General features: G+C 45.0%; 1 protein-coding gene across 4 annotated transcripts in view; it reads right to left on the reverse strand.

The window, feature by feature from the left end:
- Positions 1 to 20,842, reverse strand: part of RHOH (ras homolog family member H) — a 42,530-nt gene extending 21,688 nt beyond the window's left edge. For 2 of the 4 annotated variants that reach the window (XM_004579140.2, XM_058670178.1), the window contains exon 1: positions 20,707 to 20,842. Coding sequence is in view for 1 of the 4 variants with exons in the window: in XM_058670176.1 (XP_058526159.1) it covers positions 19,187 to 19,241 (55 nt within the window). In the remaining 3 variants the exon portion in view is untranslated. Of the gene's footprint in view, positions 1 to 19,186; positions 19,597 to 20,706 lie in introns of those variants that run through there. The other 2 variants (XM_058670176.1, XM_058670177.1) reach the window with 1 other exon arrangement.
- Between the last annotated feature and the right edge of the window lie 263 nt (positions 20,843 to 21,105).

Below are 21,105 nucleotides of genomic sequence, written 5' to 3' on the forward strand. Positions count from 1 at the left end.
TCTGGAACTAGTGTTTCCTACCTATAAAATCTGACCTAGACCTAGAACTAGAAGGGCCCTCTGAGACCCTCCCAGGCTGGTGTGTCATGTTTCTGAAAATCCCTGATTCCAGGTGCTGCCTTGAGCACAGAGAGCAGCAGAGGAAGGCTGAAGCAGAGAGCGCCAAGATTCCCCTGCCGGTGACCTCTGGCCAATGCCAGGCTCCTTCTCCAGCTCAGCCTTTCCTGTCCTTCCCTCACTGACCCCAACTTTGACCCAGGTAGGCCTGCTAAAAATGCCTATCCTCTAGATTGCCCACAGCTCCAGTCTGGAGCCGGGTGTTAATCCGTTATGCCGCTCTCAGGCCCCCACACACCTATTACCAGCACACTTGGAACCCATCAGGTATAACCCTAAATCTGTTTCCAGCAGCAAGAACATTAAAAAAAACCATACTCTCCATGGAATCGACTTATCACCCACATTTATTTTGCCTTCATTTATCTGTTCTGTAAAATGTTTGACAACCACACAGAATACTGCTTTAAGGAAACACGCACACACCAATCTTTTATCATGGAACTCCTATTAATTAATTAAATGATTTAGTAATGCAGAAAAAAGTATACAACAACACCAGTACAAGAAAAAAAGTAAGTACGGCATAGTTTATGCAATATAGTCCTGAATCCTTAGTAAAAATAGAGGAAGAAACCAAGGAACTAAACCCACATGTTGGCAATACTCCTAACTGGAGTAACTATACATTTGTGTGCACTTATCTATATTTTCTGAATTTCTTTCACAAACACATATACTAATTCTATAACAACAACAAAAGCTGTGAAACTGAAAGCTTAGGGTCCTTGGTAAAGGAAAAGACAAAGGCCTCCTTATAGTTCCTCTGGTGAAAAAAATCACATAATCCCATGCCCTACTATCATTGGACAATCACCTCCCAGACAGTGTAGAACAGGGAATCTGGATGAGAACAAGAGGCTTAACAAAAAAAAAAAAAAAAGCTAAAAATGTTGTTTGAAGTATGAAAAGTATGTAAGAGCTATGCCTGAAGCAGCGGCTCAACTGGCTAGTCCTCCACCTCCAAATGCCAGGAGCCAATACGGGTGCCAGTTCATATCTCAGCTGCTCCACTTCCCATCCAGCTCTCTGCTTGTGGCCTGGGAAAGCAATGGAGGATAGCCGAAGGCCTTGGGACCCTGCATCCACATGGGAGACTCAGAGGCGGCTCATGACTCCTGGCTTCATATTGGCTCAACTCAGGTCACTTGAGGAATGAACCAGTGGACAGAAGATCTTTGTCTCTCCTTCTCTCTGTAGATCTACCTTTACGAAAAAAAGAAATAAACCTTTTTTAGAAAGAGGAGAAAAGTACCTAAGAGTGACAGCACAGTGAGGAACCGTGAGCCTGTGAGAAAAGGAAACCTCAGTGAAGGCAGAGGTATCTTTTAAGCTACTAGAAATGAAAATGGAAAAAATGAAAAGTGAGCAGCCACAGTTCTGATGGCCTCATGGGCAACGATGACAGAAGGCAAAGTGCAAAGTCCACACAGGTGGACAGCTCAATGACCCCTAAGGTTTTACCTGGAACCTATAGGGTTCCAGGAGGGTTAGTATGACTCAGGAGTACACCTTCTCCCTTACCAATCTCAAGGAATTTAAGCAGTAACTAGGCTGTGTCTGGAACAAACAAAGAGGCAGGGAAGCAGAAAAAGAGCAGCAAGGACCAAACAAGCCATGTGGTACTTGAAAGATCACAACCCACCTGCATAGCCTGGCCCAAGTCTTCAAATCCCCTTCAAAGAAATAGAACTTCATCTCAGACCCTTGGAAAACCATAAATATAATTTCTCAAGAGCAGTGAGGAACACAAAGAATACGTTTCTGTCATCCTAAGGTATATATTCCCTAAAACAGGAGGGACCAAAGGAGACAGGTTACCTTGCTTATAAGCACTGGCGGTCTCCTATCTGTGCCCCTGGCAGGACTCCCTGGTGTTGGGAGGAAACTTACCTAGTGTGCACATTGTAGTTTGAAACAAAGTGGACAACCTTGCCACATAGCTTCCTTCAACTTAATAAGCTTGCCATAGCTTCTGGCCTCACCTCACAACCTCGGAGATCTGATTATCCCTGCCAGCTTTGGGGTGTCACCTGTGACATTAGCATCCCATACTGCAGTACTGGTTCAAGTTCCAGGTGGACCACTTTTAACGCAGCTTCCTACCAACGCACCTGGGAAAGCAGCAGATAGAAGATGCTCAACGTGGGAGGCCCAGCTGGAGTTCCAGACTTCTGGCTTCAGCCTGGACCAGCCCTGACTACTGTGGCCACTAGGAGATAAATCAACTGACTGATTTCTGCGTGTCACTCTGCTTTTTCAAACATATAAGACGTCTCTTAAAAAGAAAGAAGGAAAAGGAACACAAAGACATTGGATTCTCTCTAGCAACAAGAAGGTATCTAACTTTCTGGGGTGAGGCTCATTTTAACCAAGAACAGACTGATTTATACCAAGATACCAACTCACTCACTGATGAGGATGGGGAGGAGAATGTCATCAGAAAAATCAGTTGTTCTTTCCTCTCTGGATGAACTGCTAGAAGCCCAAACTATCATGAACAAGCCCCTGTCAGCAGGATACAGAGGCAGGCAGCAGCTGAATGATGAAGGGCTGGAGTCCAACACTTACCTCCTGACTTCAATTTATCAACACAGTCCAAGGCCATCATCTAAGATTCTCCGTCTACTCTCAAGGCACGCACAGGTAACGCCAAGGCTCCGGCTTGCTCATTCCCTATGTTTGCACGGATGATCAACCTCCTTCTTTTGGATGAATACTTCTCCATAAAAATACACCTACTTGTCCTAGGCTTCCCTAGTCTCGCCGTAGGGGTGCGTGGGGATGTGCATATGTGGTAGGGGAAGGCGGCATTTCTATAAGGGTGTATGTGTAGGTATGTAAGGGGATGTGGGAGATGTGGGGAGGTGTGGGAGGTGTGAAATCAGGGACCAGAAGGGTGAAAACCATGCTCACCACTTTCCTCAACCAAAGTCCAGGGAAACCCTGCTGTTACCAAGCCAGCCATCTCTGTGCACATGTGACCTGCTTGGTGCACCACCATGCACGTGATGAGGGAGAGAGCTTCCTTTCTCCATCACAAGCGACGTCGTTATCTCTTCTCCCTTTGGGAATATCATCTGGGCTAACCTCCAGTGTCCCCACAACTGTGAGTCCTCACTGTCATTGGGCCCAAAATAGAGTGGTGCAGGTCCCCCCTTTTATTTTTTAATATTTATTTTTCACTTGAAAGAGATGAAGTTTGGTGTCTTTTTTTTAAAGATTTATTTATTTTTATTGAAATGGCAGATTTACAGAGAGAAGGAGAAAGATCTGTCTGCTGGTTCACATACCAAATGGCCGTAATGGCCAGAGTTGGGACTATCTGAAGCCAGGAGCCAGGAGCTTCTTCCAGATCTCCCACGGCCTTGAGTCATCCTCTACTGCTTTCCCAGACACATTAGCAGGGATCTGGATCGCAAGTAGAGCAGCCAGGTCATAAACCAGGTGACCCTATGGGATGCTGGCACCCCAGGTAAAAGATTAGTTTGCTACATCACCGCATAAGTCTCTGGGCCCCTTGTTTTTAAGAAGGACAAAGCAAGGTAATCCAAAACGTTCAGTAAAATCCCACCAGCATGTGTTTTGGCCTGGGGTTCCTAAGAGGCTCAGTATATGTGACTCCTTCTCAGAGAGAGATGGCAGAGAAATAGCTCCCCAATCTATCAGCAGCAGCGGCCATCCCCATTGCTAAGAATCCAGACAGCACAAGTTTTGCATTAGTTAGCACAACAGGTACCCAGTAGAGGCCATCCTTCCCAGGAGGTAGCCCCTGCCCCCTCCCTCCCCTGTAGGCCTCCCACTGGGGGACAGCCCCTCCCCTGCAGCTCAGTGCTCTCCTGCAGTACAAATCTCTTTGCCATTTCCACAATGACATGAATTGCTTCCTATCCCACTTTTTCCTCTAATCGGGAAGGAGGAAGTCCTGGAAACAACACATTTATGTACATGACAGGTGAGGCATCAGAAAAAACATTTTATTAGACCACGATCCCAGTCTCTGACTCATTCTCCAATTTCCTAGATAGCTATAAACTGATCATCTCAACTGCCTTTAACTGGAACTCAATAATGCCGATCAAATTACTTCTTCAAAAATGTTTTGCACTCCAATGACACTGTCAACAAGATCCTGGATGTTTCACAGGAGTTAATGTAAACAGAAATTCTATGTTATCCCAGAGTTTCCCCTGAATGGATGAGGCCCTGTTGGGTTCAAAACACCACCCACACCACCAAACGCCCAGAGAGCCTTCAGCATTTCCCCTAAACAGGACAGCAAAAATCACCCCGGGAGGGCACTTCAGATGCTTTCCTGGGCCCTCATGAGACATTCTCATGCAGGAGGAGGAGTTTGAAAGTATCAAGAAGCCTCGGGGACAAAAAAGACCCCTCAGCACAGCTCAGCTCAGCATGGCTGTCCTAGCCAGCCTTCCTTCTGCCCAGCACAATTAGGGAAGGAAAGATGTTGCCACATTTTCCCCACTTAACAAGAGGAGCAGTTTAGGCACAGAAACACATACAAATAATGAGGTCAGAAATCCAAAACAATGTCTCTCAGGGCTGGCACGGTGGCATAGCAAGCTAGTCCTCCACCTAAGCCAACAGCATGCTATATGGGAACCAGGTCAAGTCCCCACTGTCCCACTTCTGATCCAGCTCCCTATTATGGTCGAGGAAAGCAGAGGAGGAGGGCCCAAACCCCTAAACCCTTGGACCCACATGGGAAACCCTGAAGAAGCTCCTGACTCCTGGCTTTGGACCACCTCAGCTCTGGTCATTGTGGCCATTTGGGGAGCAAACCAGCAGACGGATGATGGCTCAACCTCTGTCTCTCTGTAACTCAGCCTTTCAAATAAATAAAATAAATATTAAAAAAAAAAACAGCAAGAGCACTTCATCCTAGTTCAAAATGCTATTCACGGGCTGTTACTGTGGCACGGCAGGTAAAGTCATCTCTTGCAGTGCTGGCATCCATACAAATGCCAGTTCATATCCAGGCTGCACCACTTCTGATACAGCTCTGAGGAAACAGCAGAGGATGGTCCGTGTCCTTGGACCTGTGCACCCTCAAAGAGACCAGAAATAAGCTTCAGAGGAGCCTAGCTCAAGCCATTGCAGCCATTTGGGGAGCAAATCAACAGATGGAAGAACACTCTATTTTGCTCTCTCTTTCTGTTACTCTACCTTTTGAATAAACAACAAATAAATCTTTAAAGATATTCTAAGACTTAAAAGTTTTTTTTTTTAGTTAAAGATTTATTTTTGATGATGTTTACATAGCTAAGAAGGATCCATGCTAATGTGGACTACTGATTAGGTGGGAAAGGGTTGAGAATCAGGGGAAAGTGGATGAGACCATGGTCTCCAGTTTTCTTTTTCTTCTTTCTGTATCTGGGGGAAAGGATGGGTGGGACGAAAGGGAGAAGCCATACCTCCAAAAAAGTTTTAATTATAGAAGTAGAGTTGTCAAAGCATTAGGATTCTCTCCAAACACCAATTTCATGTCAGAATCATTTTACTAGTTGTATTACTAACCTCACAACAAAAGCTGACTTTTTAAATAATTACTTGCCTTTTAAAAACATATGCTAATTCTGCAAATTTTCTGTGAACATGGGAAAAAAGCTTAAAAATGCTTAAAAAATAAAATGAAAATAAATAAAAGCTGGTTTTTTTTTCAAAGATTTATTATTATTGGAAAGTCGGATATACAGAGAGGAGGAGAGACAGAGAGGAAGATCTTCCATCCGATGTTTCACTCCCCAAGTGAGCCGCAACGGGCCGGTGCCGTGCCGATCCGAAGCCGGGAACCAGGAACCTCCTCCAGGTCTCCCACGCGGTGCAGGGTCCCAAAGCGTTGGGCCGTCCTCAACTGCTTTCCCAGGCCACAAGCAGGGAGCTGGATGGGAAGTGGAGCTGCCGGGATTAGAACCGGCGCCCATATGGGATCCCGGGGCTTTCAAGGCGAGGACTTTAGCCGCTAGGCCACGCCGCCAGGCCCAATAAAAGCTGTTTTTTAAAAAAGCCATATCAGATACATCAAAATAATAATATATAATAGACCATAGTAAGAGGCAAAAACAAGGGATAATTTGGTCCTTTTCCCTGACTGGCTATGACCATTGTTTATAAATTATGCTACAGCAAATATTTTATGTAAAAAAAAATTTGGTAATAATTGAAAAATATTAAATCAAACCTTAAAGTCAGTAAAGACAACTGAAAATATCATTTATTTCCATTTTACCTAATCATTAGTTTGTCAGTGATACCGTACATAAGAGTTGGTATCCTCCCTCAAAATTGGCAAAGAAAACAGGAAGTTATTATGATTATTGGATAAAATAATGACCTAGGTGGGGCAATGCTGTGGCACAGTATGCTAAACTTACACCTGATACGGGCATCAGTCTGTATCCTGACTGCTCCACTTCTGATCCAGCTCCCAGCTACAAACCGGGAAAACAGCAGAGGATAGTTCAAGTCCTTTGGACCCTGTACCCATGTGGGAGACCCAGAGGAGGTTTCTGGCTTCTGACTTCAGGTCAACTCAGCTACATCCAGTCACTGGGGCCATTCTGGGGAGCGAAGTAGCAAATCTTTCTCTCTGGCTCTCCTTCCTGTAACTCTGCCTTCCAAATAAAATTTAATAAAAACCTATATACCTGTTGAAACAGAAAAATCAATCCTGAACAAATTTATAAAGTAAGGAGCACTAATTCCTCAATTTCAGTGTGAATGAAGAACATTTTTAAAAACACAATCATTTCAGTGTTCCATAAAAAAAAATTAGTATATCAAAGGAGCTTTAAGACAATATCAGTTCATCAGACTATCTGGTTCTAGATCAAAGAAGCAACACAGAGTAGGGGTTTTGGTCCAGAGGGCCGGACACTGGCAAGCCACACCCGAGTGTCTGAGTACCTGGATTCAATACCAGGCTCCAGCTCCTGACTCCAACTTCCTGCCATGCAGAACCTGCTGCCTTGCAGGGATGGTTCAGGGAGTTGGATTCCTGCCACCAACATAGGTGAGACCTGGAATGAGACCCTGATTCCTGGTTTGAACCCTACCAGCCCCACCAATGGTGCGTGTGTGGGGGAATGAACCAGCGAATAAGAACATTGCTCACTCATTCTTTCTCTTCTTTCTTACTTTCTCTTTCTCTTTCGCAAACAATTATGTAAAAACAAACAGCCAATCATGAACGAAAGCTGAAACACTCTTGGTTTTTTTCATAGTTACACTATCTAGCTTTTTAAACTGAAACAAGTGAAACCAAGAGAAACTTGACTTTTTCCTTCCATATCTGTATATGAAGGGTCTTTCTTGGGTGACATGTCAGATGAACACCCCTTGAGAAAATCCAAAACTACTGATGTGGTTTTGAACATTCAATCTGCGTTTTACATAGTTTTACAGAGCCATGTAAAACTGTTTTCATGGCTCATTTAGAACTTCATAGAAGGATAGCCATTTTAATTGCTTTAGCTGAGATGAACAGTACATAAAAAAGGATATTTTGGGGTCTCAAGATAGCTATGGCTACTCTTCACTAAATTAAGTGATCCTTTGTTAGCTGCATTTCTATTGTACTACGAAGCTTCCTTCTGTAGATGCAGCACATCATGAAGAAAAAAACACTTAAATGAAAACAATCCTAATCCAAAAATTGTTAAAGACTCTGGAGTGGGCATTTGGAGAAGCAATTAAGATGCTTCTTAGGATGCCCACGGCCCATATCAGTGCCTGGTTGAAGCCCCAGCTCTGCTTCTGACACAGCCTCCTGTTGACACACACCTTGGGTGGCAGCAGCCGACAGTACAAGGACTAGGGCCCCTGCCACAGGTATCAGCAACCCAGATGGATTTTCTGGCTCCTGGTTTCGATCTGGTCCAGCTCTAACTGTTGCAGGTATATGGGGAATGAACCAATGAATGAAATATCTCTTTTCTGTCTCTCTGCCTTTCAAATAAAATGAAAATAAATTTTTAAAATTAAATATTCACAAATAAAATTTATATAAGCATCATTAAAAGTCATATGCTAGAATACAGATGTACCCAATAAAACAAAGTATTTCGTGTAAGTCATATGCTATTGTATTTTTAAAGTCAATCAAGATACTTCTCTGATATTGCCAGATATTGGGAATACGACCATAGTAACAAAGCTGTTTTGGCATACATAGGAAATTCTGGTGCTGCCAATATACAAGGGCTTTCTGACTCCTCCCTTATTATTTCCTGTACACACCTCCAACACCCCCTTCAACTCTCTTACCACAAGTAGAGAGACTATCAGTACAAAATTTAGTAAGTTACTGCCCAAACATACTAGAACTTGAGGAAAACCAGATTTTGCAAAGAAAAAGTATGCTAAAGGCAACTGCTAGATCCCTTAAGGTTTTTGAATTCGTGGTAGCAGCTTTACACCATCCACATTTTTTTAAAGATTTAGTTAACCTGAAAATCAGACACACACAGAATCTGCTGGTTCACTTCCCAAATGCCTCCTCCTCCTCACTAGAAGGGAATTAATCACAGGCACTTCTTCACTTCCCAGGCGCAGTCCATATCATCTTCCTCTCTGAAGGGGAACAACATCAGTCGAAAGTTTGGTGGTGACCGAGGAAAAAGTTTGTGGTGAAGGATGCGTCTTCAGAAGTGCCAGAGAAGGCACTAACTGGACCAGGAGTGGGAAAAGACAAAGATACAGAAAGAGTCCCGCCTGGAAGAAAGGAAAAGGTGCAAGCCAGACAGTTCCTGCACCAGTAACCAGGTTACTAGATGTAATGAGGAAACGGAGAGCAATCTCCAGGAGGCAGAGGGTGAAACATTGCTCGTGGGCCTTGCTATACGGAGTACAGGTGCACCTCCCTTTCATCCATATGCCCATTCTACGTTGAAAATATCATTAAGTCAAGGGCCCAGCAGCATGGCCTAGCGGCTAAAGTCCTCGTCTTGAACGCCCCAGGATCCCATATGGGCGCCGGTTCTAATCCCGGATGCTCCACTTCCCATCCAGCTCCCTGCTTGTGGCCTGGGAAGGCAGTCGAGGACGGCCCAATGCTTTGGGACCCTGCACCCACATGGGAGACCTGGAGGAGGTTCCTGGTTCCTGGCTCCTGGCTTCGGATCGGCATAGCACCAGTTGTTGCAGCCACTTGGGGAGTGAATCACCAGATGGAAGATCTTCCTCTCTGTCTCTCCTCCTCTATGTATATCTGATTTTTCAATAAAAATAAATAACTATTTTTTAAAAACACACATTTAATACACCTGACCTGCCAAACATCACAGCTTCAGCATGTCAGAATACATGCAGTGGCCTACAGCCAGGAAAAGCATCAAGCAGAGCTTAGGTGATAGCAAAGTATTGATTCACTCATACAATTTACTGACTACCGTGCTAAAGTGAGAAACAGAACGTAGGAGCATCAGCATAACGTAAAATGGAACTCCCATAAGCAGAGTGTTTTGAGAGCTGTAACTCGGGTTACATACTGCAGAAGCATAAACACACACTGAAACTGGCATAAACAATGATGACAGAGGCCGAGAGGCACTGATCAGAGGAATGTAATTTTAGTCTTTCATTTTCCCACCTCAAGACAATTACAGTTCTCACTCTATCCCAGAACAAGATGGGTTTGACTTATGAGTGCTTTAAAAAGCTCACAGGAAATGGATAGATTTGGAGGCCAGTGGCTAATCCTCCACCTTCAAGCATCAACATCCCATGTGGGCACCGGTTCCTGTCCCAGCTACTTGGTTTCCCATCCAGTTCCCTGCTTGCAGCCTGGGAAAACAGTAGAGGATGCCCTAAGACCTTGGTACCCTGAACCCACAGGGTAAACCTAGAGGAAGTTCCTGGCTCCTGGCTTGAAATTGGCTGAGCTCTAGTTGTTGTGACCATTTGGGGAGTGAACCAGCAGACAGAAAATCAGAAGTTTCTCTCTGTCTCTCCCCTGTGTAATCTGCCTTTCTAATAAATATAAAGACACCTTTTTTTAAAAAGGAAGATAAGCTTGCTTTGGTACAAAAAAATATTGAAATTCCTGGGTTGGACATTAGGTAAGTAGTTAAGACACCACTTGGGACACTTGCATCCCTTATTTGGTGTGTGGGTTCAAATTTTGACTCTGTTTCTAATCTGGTTTCCTGCTAATGTGCACTCTGGGAGGCAACAGTGATGCCCTGCCACATGTATGACAGACCCGGATTAAACTCCAGGCTCCTAGCTTCAGCCTGGCCCAGTCCTCACTGTTATAAACAGGAATATGAAGAGAGAATCAGTGAATGAAAGATTTCTCTGTGTGTGTGTGTGTGTGTGTGTGTGTGCGTGTGTCCTTTAAATAAAACTTTTAATTCATACTTGGGGGTCAGCATTGTGGTATATCATGTTAAACTCCTCCCTACAGTGCCAGCATCCCAATGGGTGTCAGAATCCCGGCTGCTCCACTTCTGATGAAACCTCCTGCTAATGCATTGGAAAAAGTCACGGAAGATGGTACAAGTGCTTAGGCCATATTATCCATGTGGGAGACCTGCATTAAGCTGCTGGTTCCTGGCTTCAGTCTGACACAGCCCTGTCCTTGTGGCTACTGAGGAAGGACACAGTGGATGGAACATCTCGATTTCTTCCTCTATCTGTAATTTTGATTTCCGAAAAAAAAAAAAAATTAATAAAAATCCATGCTTAGTTTTTCTTTTTTTTTTTTTAAAGATTTCTTTATTTTTATTTTTATTGCAAAGTCAGATATATAGAGAGAGGAGGAAAGACAGAGAAATATCTTCCATCCAGTGATTCACTCCCCAAGTGGCCGCAATGGCCGGTGCTATGCTGATCCAAAACCAGGAACCAGGAACTTCCTCCAGGTCTCCCACACAGGTGCAGGGTCCCAAGGCTTTGCGCTGTCCTTGACTGCTTTCCCAGGCCACAAGCAGGGAACTGGATGGGAAGTGGGGCTACAAGGATTAGAACTGGTGCCCATATGGGATCCCTGTGCGTGCAAGGCGAGGACTTTAGCTGCTAGGCCACAGCTCCAGACACCATGCTTAGTTTTTCAATAAACTTTTTTGAAGTGCCTAACAGTTCACCATGTATTTAGCCAACCTCTCACCTTTTTCTCTGGAGGGTTGGAAATGGGTTGCATTTCCTTCCTATCTGATGTCAACCACGGTTTATAACATGATCTTACCACTTTCAGCAGAGTTGGCTAATAGAAGCATATGGTTTCAGGGTCTCCCCACTCTGCCTTTATCATAGGCTGAGCCGACAAGAGATTAACTGAAAGCAAACCAGTTCCCCAAACTGGTCAAAGACCCACAAACGGAAGATGTCTGGGTGGGTTTCTCTGATCAAAGGGCTACACAGGAAGAGGATTATCTCCCAAGTCATCCCAGCCCGATGTGCAACTTCAGATAAGAAAACCTACATCTTTTGCTCAGAAGCAAGTACACTGTACACTGTACACCTGCTAATGTGTGCGTGCCATCCATGGCAAGCCCTGACAGTGAGGAAGGCACTCAAGTGGAATCCTGAGAGGCTGCTTCCCAAACGGAACAATACCCGGCTTCACACAGGAGATTTCAGAATCCACAAAGAGTAGATTTATCAGATGGTTTCTGCAGAGAACCCATTCTAGCCCCACATGTCCCTCAGTTAAGGCTCAGCTGCTGTAAAGCCGTACGTGCGTCCACCATCCTAGCCTCAGTCACCAGCTGCAGAGTCTGCGTTTCTGCCTTGGGCCTTAATCTGACATTGAATTATCTCCTCAGCCCTGCCATGCTCCTTTGGCTGTACTGACAGCTTCTGCACTCGGGAGACCAGGGATGGGTTTCAGAGGGTCCCTACATGTTCTGCAGCAAGTGAGTATGTTCATGCCTAAGAATATATGTCTTTTTATAAGGAGAAAATATTTGGTTCTCATCAGAACTCAAGAGAATCTGTGACCAAAAAAATTATAGGAAACATTGCTCTTAAAGTATAACCAATGGGGTAAAAAAAAAAAAAAAAGCTGGGGGAAAGGACAGCATGATGGCTCAACTAGCTCACCCTCCACATGTGAGTACCAGCATACCGTATGGGCCTCGGTTTTTCCCCAGTTGTTCCACTTCCCATCCAGCTCCCTGCTTGTGGCCTGGGAAAGCAATAAAGGATGGCTCAAAGCCTTGGGACCCTGCACCCACATGGGAGACCCAGAAGAAGTTCCTGGCTCTTGGCTGCAGGTCAGCTCAGCACCAGCCACTGTGGCCATTTGGGAAGTAAATTAGCAGATGGAAGAATTTTCCATCTCCCCTCTCTATAAATCTGCCTTTCAAAATAAACACATAAATCTTTTTTTTTAAAGATTTTATTATTATTGGAAAGCCGGATATACAGAGAGGAGGAGAGACAGAGAGGAAGATCTTCCGTCCGATGATTCACTCCCCAAGTGAGCCGCAACGGGCCGGTACACGCCAATCCGATGCCGGACCAGGAACCTCTTCCAGGTCTCCCACGCGGGTGCAGGGTCCCAAAGCCTTGGGCCGTCCTCGACTGCTTTCCCAGGCCACAAGCAGGGAGCTGGATGGAAAGTGGAGCTGCTGGGATTAGAACCGGTGCCCATATGGGATCCCAGGGCTTTCAAGGCAAGGACTTTAGCCGCTAGACCACGCCGCCGGGCCCTAAACACATAAATCTTTAAAAATATATATTTTTTAAGTAAACCATGGAGGCACTGACGCAAGGGCTTAACTGGTTAATCCTCACCCTGCAAATGCCAGCATCACATAAGGCACTGGTTCATGTCCCGACTGCTGCACTTCTAGTCTAGCTCTTCTTTATAGCCTGGGAAAGCCGCAGAGGATGACCCAAAGCCTTGGGACCCTGTACCCATGTGAGTGACCTGGAAGAAGCTCCTGGCTCCAGATCAGCTCAGCTCTGACATCTGCAGCCATTTGGGAAGAGAACTAGAGAACAGATCTCAATCTCAAGCCCAATCTCTATTCACAGCTGCCCACCTCAGCTGGTTCCAATGCTTGACAAGAGAAGCTTGTGGTGCTCTTTTCCCTTAAGGACTATCATCAGTGCAACCTCCTGTTTAGGTTATTTCTACAACAAATAAATAACATGTCTCTCTAGGACTTTCTTTGTTGTCACAATCCTTTTACATGATAAGCCCTCAGATTCTGAGCCTGCAGTTAACAGCCTAACATACAAGACACACACAGGAGCTCCAGTTGCACAACTGGTTCACTGGTTAGCATGTAGTACTTTCACAACAGTACAAGACACATACCCATTTCTTGGACCAAAGCAAACAAATGCCTTAGTGCTTCTCAAAACATGATCTGCAGATCACCCCGTCAGAAAGTTAGACAATGGAGGCCTTGGTCATATATACTCTGTTTCGCCACCCTACCTCCACCAACGGACCCTGTCAGAATACACAAAACCAGGCCCAGCATAATAGCCTAGTGGCTAAAGTCCTCGCCTTGTAAGCCCAGGATCCCATATGGGGGCTCGTTCGTTTTCCAGCTGCTCCACTTCCCACCCAGCTCCCTGCTTGTGGCCAGGGAAAACAGTCGAGGATGGTCCAAAGCCTTGGGACCCTGCAACCATGAGAAAGACCTGGTAGAAGCTCCTGGCTCCTGGCTTCAGACTGGTTCACTCCAGGACCATGGCATGTCCAGAAGTGAGAGATGTGGCAATAGCCACTTCACACACTCAAACGTTCAGTATTTTTCCATCATTTCCATTTATTTCTCTTCTTGTGGCCGACTTCCTTTTGGTTTGCCTTTTCATTGTAACTACTTTATGGGTTTTAACAGACAGTGCATCGACGTTCAAAATAGAGTCTGGTATTTGAACCTGGAGCCATGGAGCAACTTTGTGATCTAGGACTGATGATGCCAGTTTTCAAGGGCTGGTTATCTTCATCAGTGACACTGGGATGATGAGCGTGGTGCTTAGGGGGATGGTGTGAAGTGTCACTTGCTGTTGCAGCCTCTTGGGGAGTGAACCAGTGGATGGAAGATCTTTCCCTCCTTCACTCTGTAAATCTGACTTTCCAATAAAAATAAAATAAATCTTAAAAAAAAAAGCCAGAATACACAAAACCTAGGGTGCTACAATTTGGCAATTCGTTCCTCACCCAGCCAGGTGACTTTAGCCCACTGCAAGTTGAGAATCCACCATTTAGAAGAATCATGTTCTCCCTGTTGGAGCACCTATGGTTTCTCATCAAAATGCAGCAATTTTCACCTGCAACTTGTTCATCTCTAAAATTAGTCCTTCCTTGTCCCTCCGGGCTCCTCCCGGTTTCCCTCTCTTTTGACACAGCTTTCCTCTGGGCTATTCTCCATGGCCACAAACCGCAGCAATCAGCCAGTCCCTTCTTCCTCCTTGCTGAGCTCAAAGGTCAGCTTAGCACGCCTAACACAGGACTGCCTGGGTCCAAGGCCCCGCCCAGACAGCCTGCCTGGGGAACCACAGCAAGTCTCTGCAGGCTAAAGGCAAGCACCCGCCAGCCCTAGACACTCCTGGTAGCCCTCCTCTGAAATACAGATTATTCAAGGTTAATTTCCTTATGGGCATTATACAAAATTTTTAAATGCACATATACCATGATCACTATCCAGGACCTAAAAACAAAACCCTGCCATCTCAGCATTGTAAGGCACAGAATGCTGTCCTCCTTCATGGCTCACGTTTAATTCTCATTCCTCAGAAAAATCAAATTGAAAACAATTTTTTTAATCCTGATTTTATAATTTGATATCATATCAAATACATTTCATAACTGTCACAGCCTCAGAATAACCTTCAATTATTCTGTGATGTTAATGCTGCCAGAGCGCCTACTTTTTGGTTTTGAGGTAATTTGCAAAATTTGCTGTAATAAGTTATAATGTAGAGAATGTATTCAGGCATGTCACTTACTCATTCCTCAAGTTATTTATTCCGAATAAATTTCCAGGGATGCAAGAATCAGATCACAGTGTATACACATTCTAATGTTGTGTAAAGAGCAAGCACATCTTGCTCTTTAACATGTGCAGCCAAATTGCCATATTTGCACAGAGCCACGCAGCTGAGACTCAGCATCCATGGACTCAACCAACTGCAGATCAAAAACACCTGGGAAAAGAACTGCACCTACACTTAAGAGGAACATATTTTCCCGTACAAAACAGTATGAAAGCTATTTACATAGCATTTCTATGGTATTAGGCATTACCAATCATCTAGTGATTACTTAAATTATGTAGGATGATGTGTACACATTAAATGTAAACATTAAACTGGGCCCTGCTTGGTAGCCTAGCGGCTAAAGTTCTCACCTTGAATGCACCAGAATCCCACCTGGGTGCTGGTTCTAATCCCGGTGGCCCCACTTCCCATCCAGCTCCCTGCTGTGGCCTGGCAAAGCAGTCAAGGACAGCCAAAGCCTTGGGACCCTGCAACCGCGTGGGAGACCTGGAAGAGGTTCCAGAATCCTTGCTTCGGATTGGCGCAGCACCAGCCTTTGCGGCCGTTTGAGGAGTGAACCATCAGACAGAACATCTTCCTCTCTCCTCTCTGTATACATCTGACTTTCCAATAAAAATAGATAATTTTTTTTAAATGTAAACATTAAACTGTGTTATAAAGGGACTTGAGCCGTGTGGATTTGGGTATCTGAGGGAGCCATGGGTACTCGGGAATGATTGTATGTTACACAGCAACTGCATGGTATACACTGGCCCTCACACAAAACAGAAAGGTAGGACAACAAATGATCTATTGTGTGTGCTGATTTCCACAGTGTAAATTACTCCAACCACAGCCAGTCTCAAGCTACCTACATGGCATCACTGAACACGGAATTGAAGAGATGCTTGAGTAGCACACCATCGTCTGCTACTTCCATCACACAGATAGCAGTAGCAAATTATGGCTTGCACAGTTTCTGAAAAGACTACCATTAGCTCTAGCAAGCAAGTACAGGCTGTTCCTAGAATCTCACTATAAATATATCACTTGCTATTTTATAAAAGCACTTTTTTCCCCATTGAAGAAACTGAAAATTCACTTTATTCCCTTTGGTTCAATGAAGGATAAACACACTTTCAGGTAAGTGGATTATTCAAAATAATGACTAAAACAAATGCAGAAAAGGGAAAGAGTGAGCCAGCTAACACCCATGTGGGGTGATTTATTCTGGCAACCCACTCCCACGCGTTCATCTTACAGGGGTTTTTTTTTTCCATGAGGTCATGTATACAAGCTCCTCAGCCACCTGTCGATGCTAACAGTGAACTGAATGGATGACTGTGTAATTCTCATGGCAAATGCGATGAGAACATGCTGCGTGTTACCTAACCATATTCTTCCTTGGTTTTCTTTTCTGAGAACTGGGGAAGAAGTTACTGCTGACTTCAGTTTTACGAGAAGCAAAGTGTAGAGATAAGAGGGCTCCAATTTATGCTCTAAGAAGTGATGGAACATTCAGTAATGCTCTGGACATTTCTTTCAGAAGTAATTCATTAGTATTCTATTTTACAGGAAAAGGGAGGTAGAGAAGTGATTGTGTACATTTTTTGCTTGAAAGCAAATTCCTCCCTCTGGGCTTCCCATAGTAACACTATACAGCCACTCCGTGGCTATAACACCCAGGAGGACTATTTTTTTCCCAAGCATTGCCTTACATTTTATGTAATTATAATTGAGCTTAATATGCTCCCATTCTTGACCCACTCTCATCCCATTCCCAGGAACTCATGCCAAGAAGCATCTTCAAAACACAGGAAAGTCCTTTTTCTGTCCAGATAATAATCACAACAGAGAGAAGGTTGTTCCGCCTCCTGTAAGCACTTAATTCACCATTTCGGTGCTTAGGACCCTAAGAGGTTTCTGGATTAATGGCATCAAATTCCCAAATGCAAAACCACCATCTTGGAGTTGTTTCAGGTCTGAAATTCTCGGTCACACAGATTTCTAGACCCCACTCCAGGGGAAAGGTATGAGATATGAGAATTCTGAGCTGTTTAAAGTTCTAAAAGTGATTTTAACATCTAGCCAGCTTTTGGAACAGGGATTCCAGGCCAGGACCAGATAAATCAATGTCATCTCTGAACAACTGGTCACATCCAGGGAACAAGGCAGTTCTCAGGCAAGTTATCCATAACTGGCTGAGGAAATTCAAGCACATGTTAGGATCAAGCAACTCAGGCCCGGCACAGTAGCCCAGTGGCTAAATCCTCATCTTGCATGCACCCAGATTACATAAGGATGCCAATTCATGTCCCAGCTGCACCACCTCCCAACCAGCTCCTTGCCTGCGGCCTGGGAAAGCAGGGAAGGACAGCCCAAAGCCTTAGGACCCTGTACCAACAAGAGAGTCCCAGAAGAAGCTCCTGGCTCCTGGTTTCAGATCAGCTCAGCTCTAGCCATTACAGCCACTTACAGAGTGGGCCAGCAGATGGAAGATCTTTGTCTCTCCTTCTCTCTGTAAATATGACTTTCCAATAAAAATAAATAAATCTTGAAAAAAAAAAAGGAATGAAGCAACTGGTAGGGCCAGGACAGTGGCACAGCAGTGGCACCTGCAGAACTGTCTGTATGGGGGCCAATTCAAAATCCAACTGCTCCACTTCCCACCCAGCTCCCTGCTTGTGGCCTGGGAAAGCAGTAACGGATGGCCCAAGGCTCTGGGACCCTGCACCCGCTTGGGAGACCTGTGTGAATGAAGCTGCCGGCTCCTGTCTTCAGACCGCCTCAGTTTTGGCGGTTGCAGCCATTTAGAGAGCAAAACAGTGAATAGAAAATTTCTTTTTTTCAAGTAAAAAACAAGTAAATCTTAAAAAAAAAAAAAAATCGAATGATTGGGGCCAATGCTGTGGCTCACTGCATTAAGCCACAGTCTGCAGCGCTGGCATCTCATATGGGTTAGCATCCCATAAATTCAAACCCCAGCTACTCCACTTCTCCTCCAGCTCCCTGATAATGCATCAAGAAAAGCAGCAGAAGATGCCTCCAGTGGTTATGCCCCTGTCACCCCTGCGGAAGACTCAGATGAAGCTCCTCACTTTGGCCTAGCCTGGCCCTGGCCATTGTGACCATCTTTGGGTGGTGGCGAACCAACACATAGAAGACCTCTCTCTCTGCCTTTGCCCCTTACTCTAGTAACTCTGCCTTTAAAATAATAATCAAATCCTTCAAAGTAAATAAGTAATCCAATGACTGAAAATCTGGAGAGGGAACTTGTATTTCTAGCCCCGCGGCCTTCCCTCTTTTCCCCTTCCCGTCTCTGACACCGCTTCTCTCACTGCTCTCCCCAGTGGCACCCTGTCCTGACTTGTACCCACACCCTTCCCACACAAAGCCCCAAAATGTCTCCTCATGTGCACAGCCAAGTCCCTAACAAAAGTCATGTTGTCTATTGCACATTGACAAAGGCACCCAGCAGACTATTTCCCAATTCCATATCTCATTCATTTCTCATCAACCCTCAGACACAGGCATTAGTATTATCATTATCACCATCATCACTGTCATTAGAGCTATTTTATGGGATTTTTAAAAACCTGAGCATGGGCCTGGTGCAATGGCTCAGTGGTTAATCCTTGCTTTGTGCGCGCTAGGATCCCATTCGGATGCCGGTTCGTGTCCTGGCTGCTCCACTCCCCATACAGCTTCCTGCTTGTGGCCTGGAAAAGCAGTAGAAAATGTCCCAAAGCCCTGGGACTCTGCACATGCATGGAAGACCCAGAAGTTACAGGATCCTGGCTTTGGATTAGTTTAGCTCTGGCTGTTGCGGCCACTTGGGGAGTGAATCAGCAGACAGAAGATCTTTCTCCCTGTATCTCCTTCTCTCTGTATAAATCTGCCTTTCCAATAAAAATAAAATAAATCTTAAAAAAAAAAACCCTGAATATTAAAGAAGCTGAACTTGTGCCAGTCTTCCACAGCCCAGAGCAACAGACCCAGGAGTGAGCACAAGGCAGTCTGGCCCTGGGATGTTAATCATCGCACTGCACCCTTGTTGCCCTATGGATTGAGACAGTTCCCGGTCCCAACTAAAAGGGCTATGACTCACCAGGATTCAGGACCCTTGAAATGTCACAGCCTCCAGGAACAGACCAGCAGGGCATCTACATCATCTCCTTCAGACACAGAAGGGGACTTAAGACATCATCTGTGGTGGCTCTGGACTGGCTTTAACCTTTAGAGATTTGCCTGTCAGCCTTGGGCCAGCCTATCCTGCTGAGGAAGGTCACTGCCATGAGCAGATGGTTAAACAAACTTCTGAACATGTAGATACTAGCAGTGGAGGACTGACAGGTACCGCAGACACATAAACCTGTCTCCACATAAAGATATTCCAGAGGAAGAGAGCACGGAACAGAGAGGGACCACAGATGGATGTGGGAATACAGAAAGCAGCACAGCTCAAAGGGCAACCCTCATCAAGCATTCTCTGGAATGGAAGGCAGTTAGTGCTGTGAGCACTGACCTTGAAGAACCCAACGGCACATCAGCAGACAAGGACCCCAGCAAACAGAGTTGGCTCTCCTCAGTGGTCCCCTGATCTGGTCACCCCTCAACTTTCTCATCTTATTTCCTGCTCTGTGAAAGATGAACATTCTTCCATTTTAGTACTAGGGTCTTCCTCTGGCCTCATGGTCTCTAAGTCACAATCTGTGTGCTTCCTATACCGTCCCCCAAGTCTGAACCAACTGTCTCCCTGCCCGGCCACTCCAACTTCACAGCCTTCCAGGGCCACTCTGCCCCTGGCTTGTCCAGTTCACCTACAAAACCCTTTCTTAGAAGTCCCCTAACTCCTTAAAGTCCATGCCAGGCCATTTATCACTTGCTTCCTAAATTTGATCTCTCACCACATCTCCTAGATCACAAAGATCCCTCACCATAGAAATTTCTTTTCTACTTCTCTTACCTCCTTGGCAGCACCAACCCAGAATCCGTAAGCCACCAACTGTTTGTTGCCTGCCTATTTCAAGTGCCATTTTGATCTGGTAAGGCACCCTAAACTGGTGATTTCCCAAACGTCCATTGCTTACACCGCAGGCGAGCAACCAGAACCTCAACAGCATGTCTCCAAATTAAGCCATTTCAAAAATCTAAATTTACTATTTAAACTTAGGTCCGTCAATATCACATAACACTTTTAGAAAAAAAAATTAGCATTGGCAACAGGGAAATAGACTAGGAAATTCAGACCCCAGTCAATCCCATTTCTTGAGCCAGGAAAAAAAAATCTTAATTCATATTAAAAGGATCTTTATATTTACCTCATCAAATATTGTGTGATATTTACATGACCTCATCATGGAGCTTTGTCACAACCCATCACAAGCAAAGAAATCTCCGGTAAACCAAGAAGCCGACGATAACAGTTTTTAATGTTTCAAAGACTTAAAGTACTTCATGAAGACTTTGAGTGAAACAGGTCTTTCCCAACCCACAAAGCTGGTTCTATCCTTTCCAGCCGTAGAAGACCGAGTAACTCCAACACTGAGCCCAAAGTAAAAGCTAAACAAGCTTAGAAAGGTTTCTTTGGACACTCAAGCAGTATTTTTTAAAACGTGAAAGTCTTACCTATTGTAGAATGCTGTAGAAACTTCTTGACACCAAAATGCTTGACTCCGGAAGTCAAATTGGTTCAGTGCAGCGAAGGTAAAAACCAAAGCAGTCCAAGCCTTTTCACCGTGGTGAGTTCATTCCTACCATCCGGTTTCCTACCTCCTGGACGGCACACCTGATTCACACCACGGAGCTAAAGGCATAGGGAGCGACTCCAATCCAAGACGCCTGGGTTGGGTGCTGCTGGCGACTGGGGCAGCAGGAACAATCTGAATGTGACAAAAGAAATTAGCAAGTTCCTGTGCCTCAAATCAGTTTCCTGTAGCGGCTTCTCCACAAGGGGGGTTCGTGAGTGTGGCTTTAGGGGCGCTCGAGCCTTTCTGGGCACGACAGCCTTTCTCCCCCATGAGAACG

The sequence above is a fragment of the Ochotona princeps genome, chromosome 11 (assembly GCF_030435755.1).
Source record: "Ochotona princeps isolate mOchPri1 chromosome 11, mOchPri1.hap1, whole genome shotgun sequence".
Lineage (NCBI taxonomy): Eukaryota > Metazoa > Chordata > Mammalia > Lagomorpha > Ochotonidae > Ochotona > Ochotona princeps.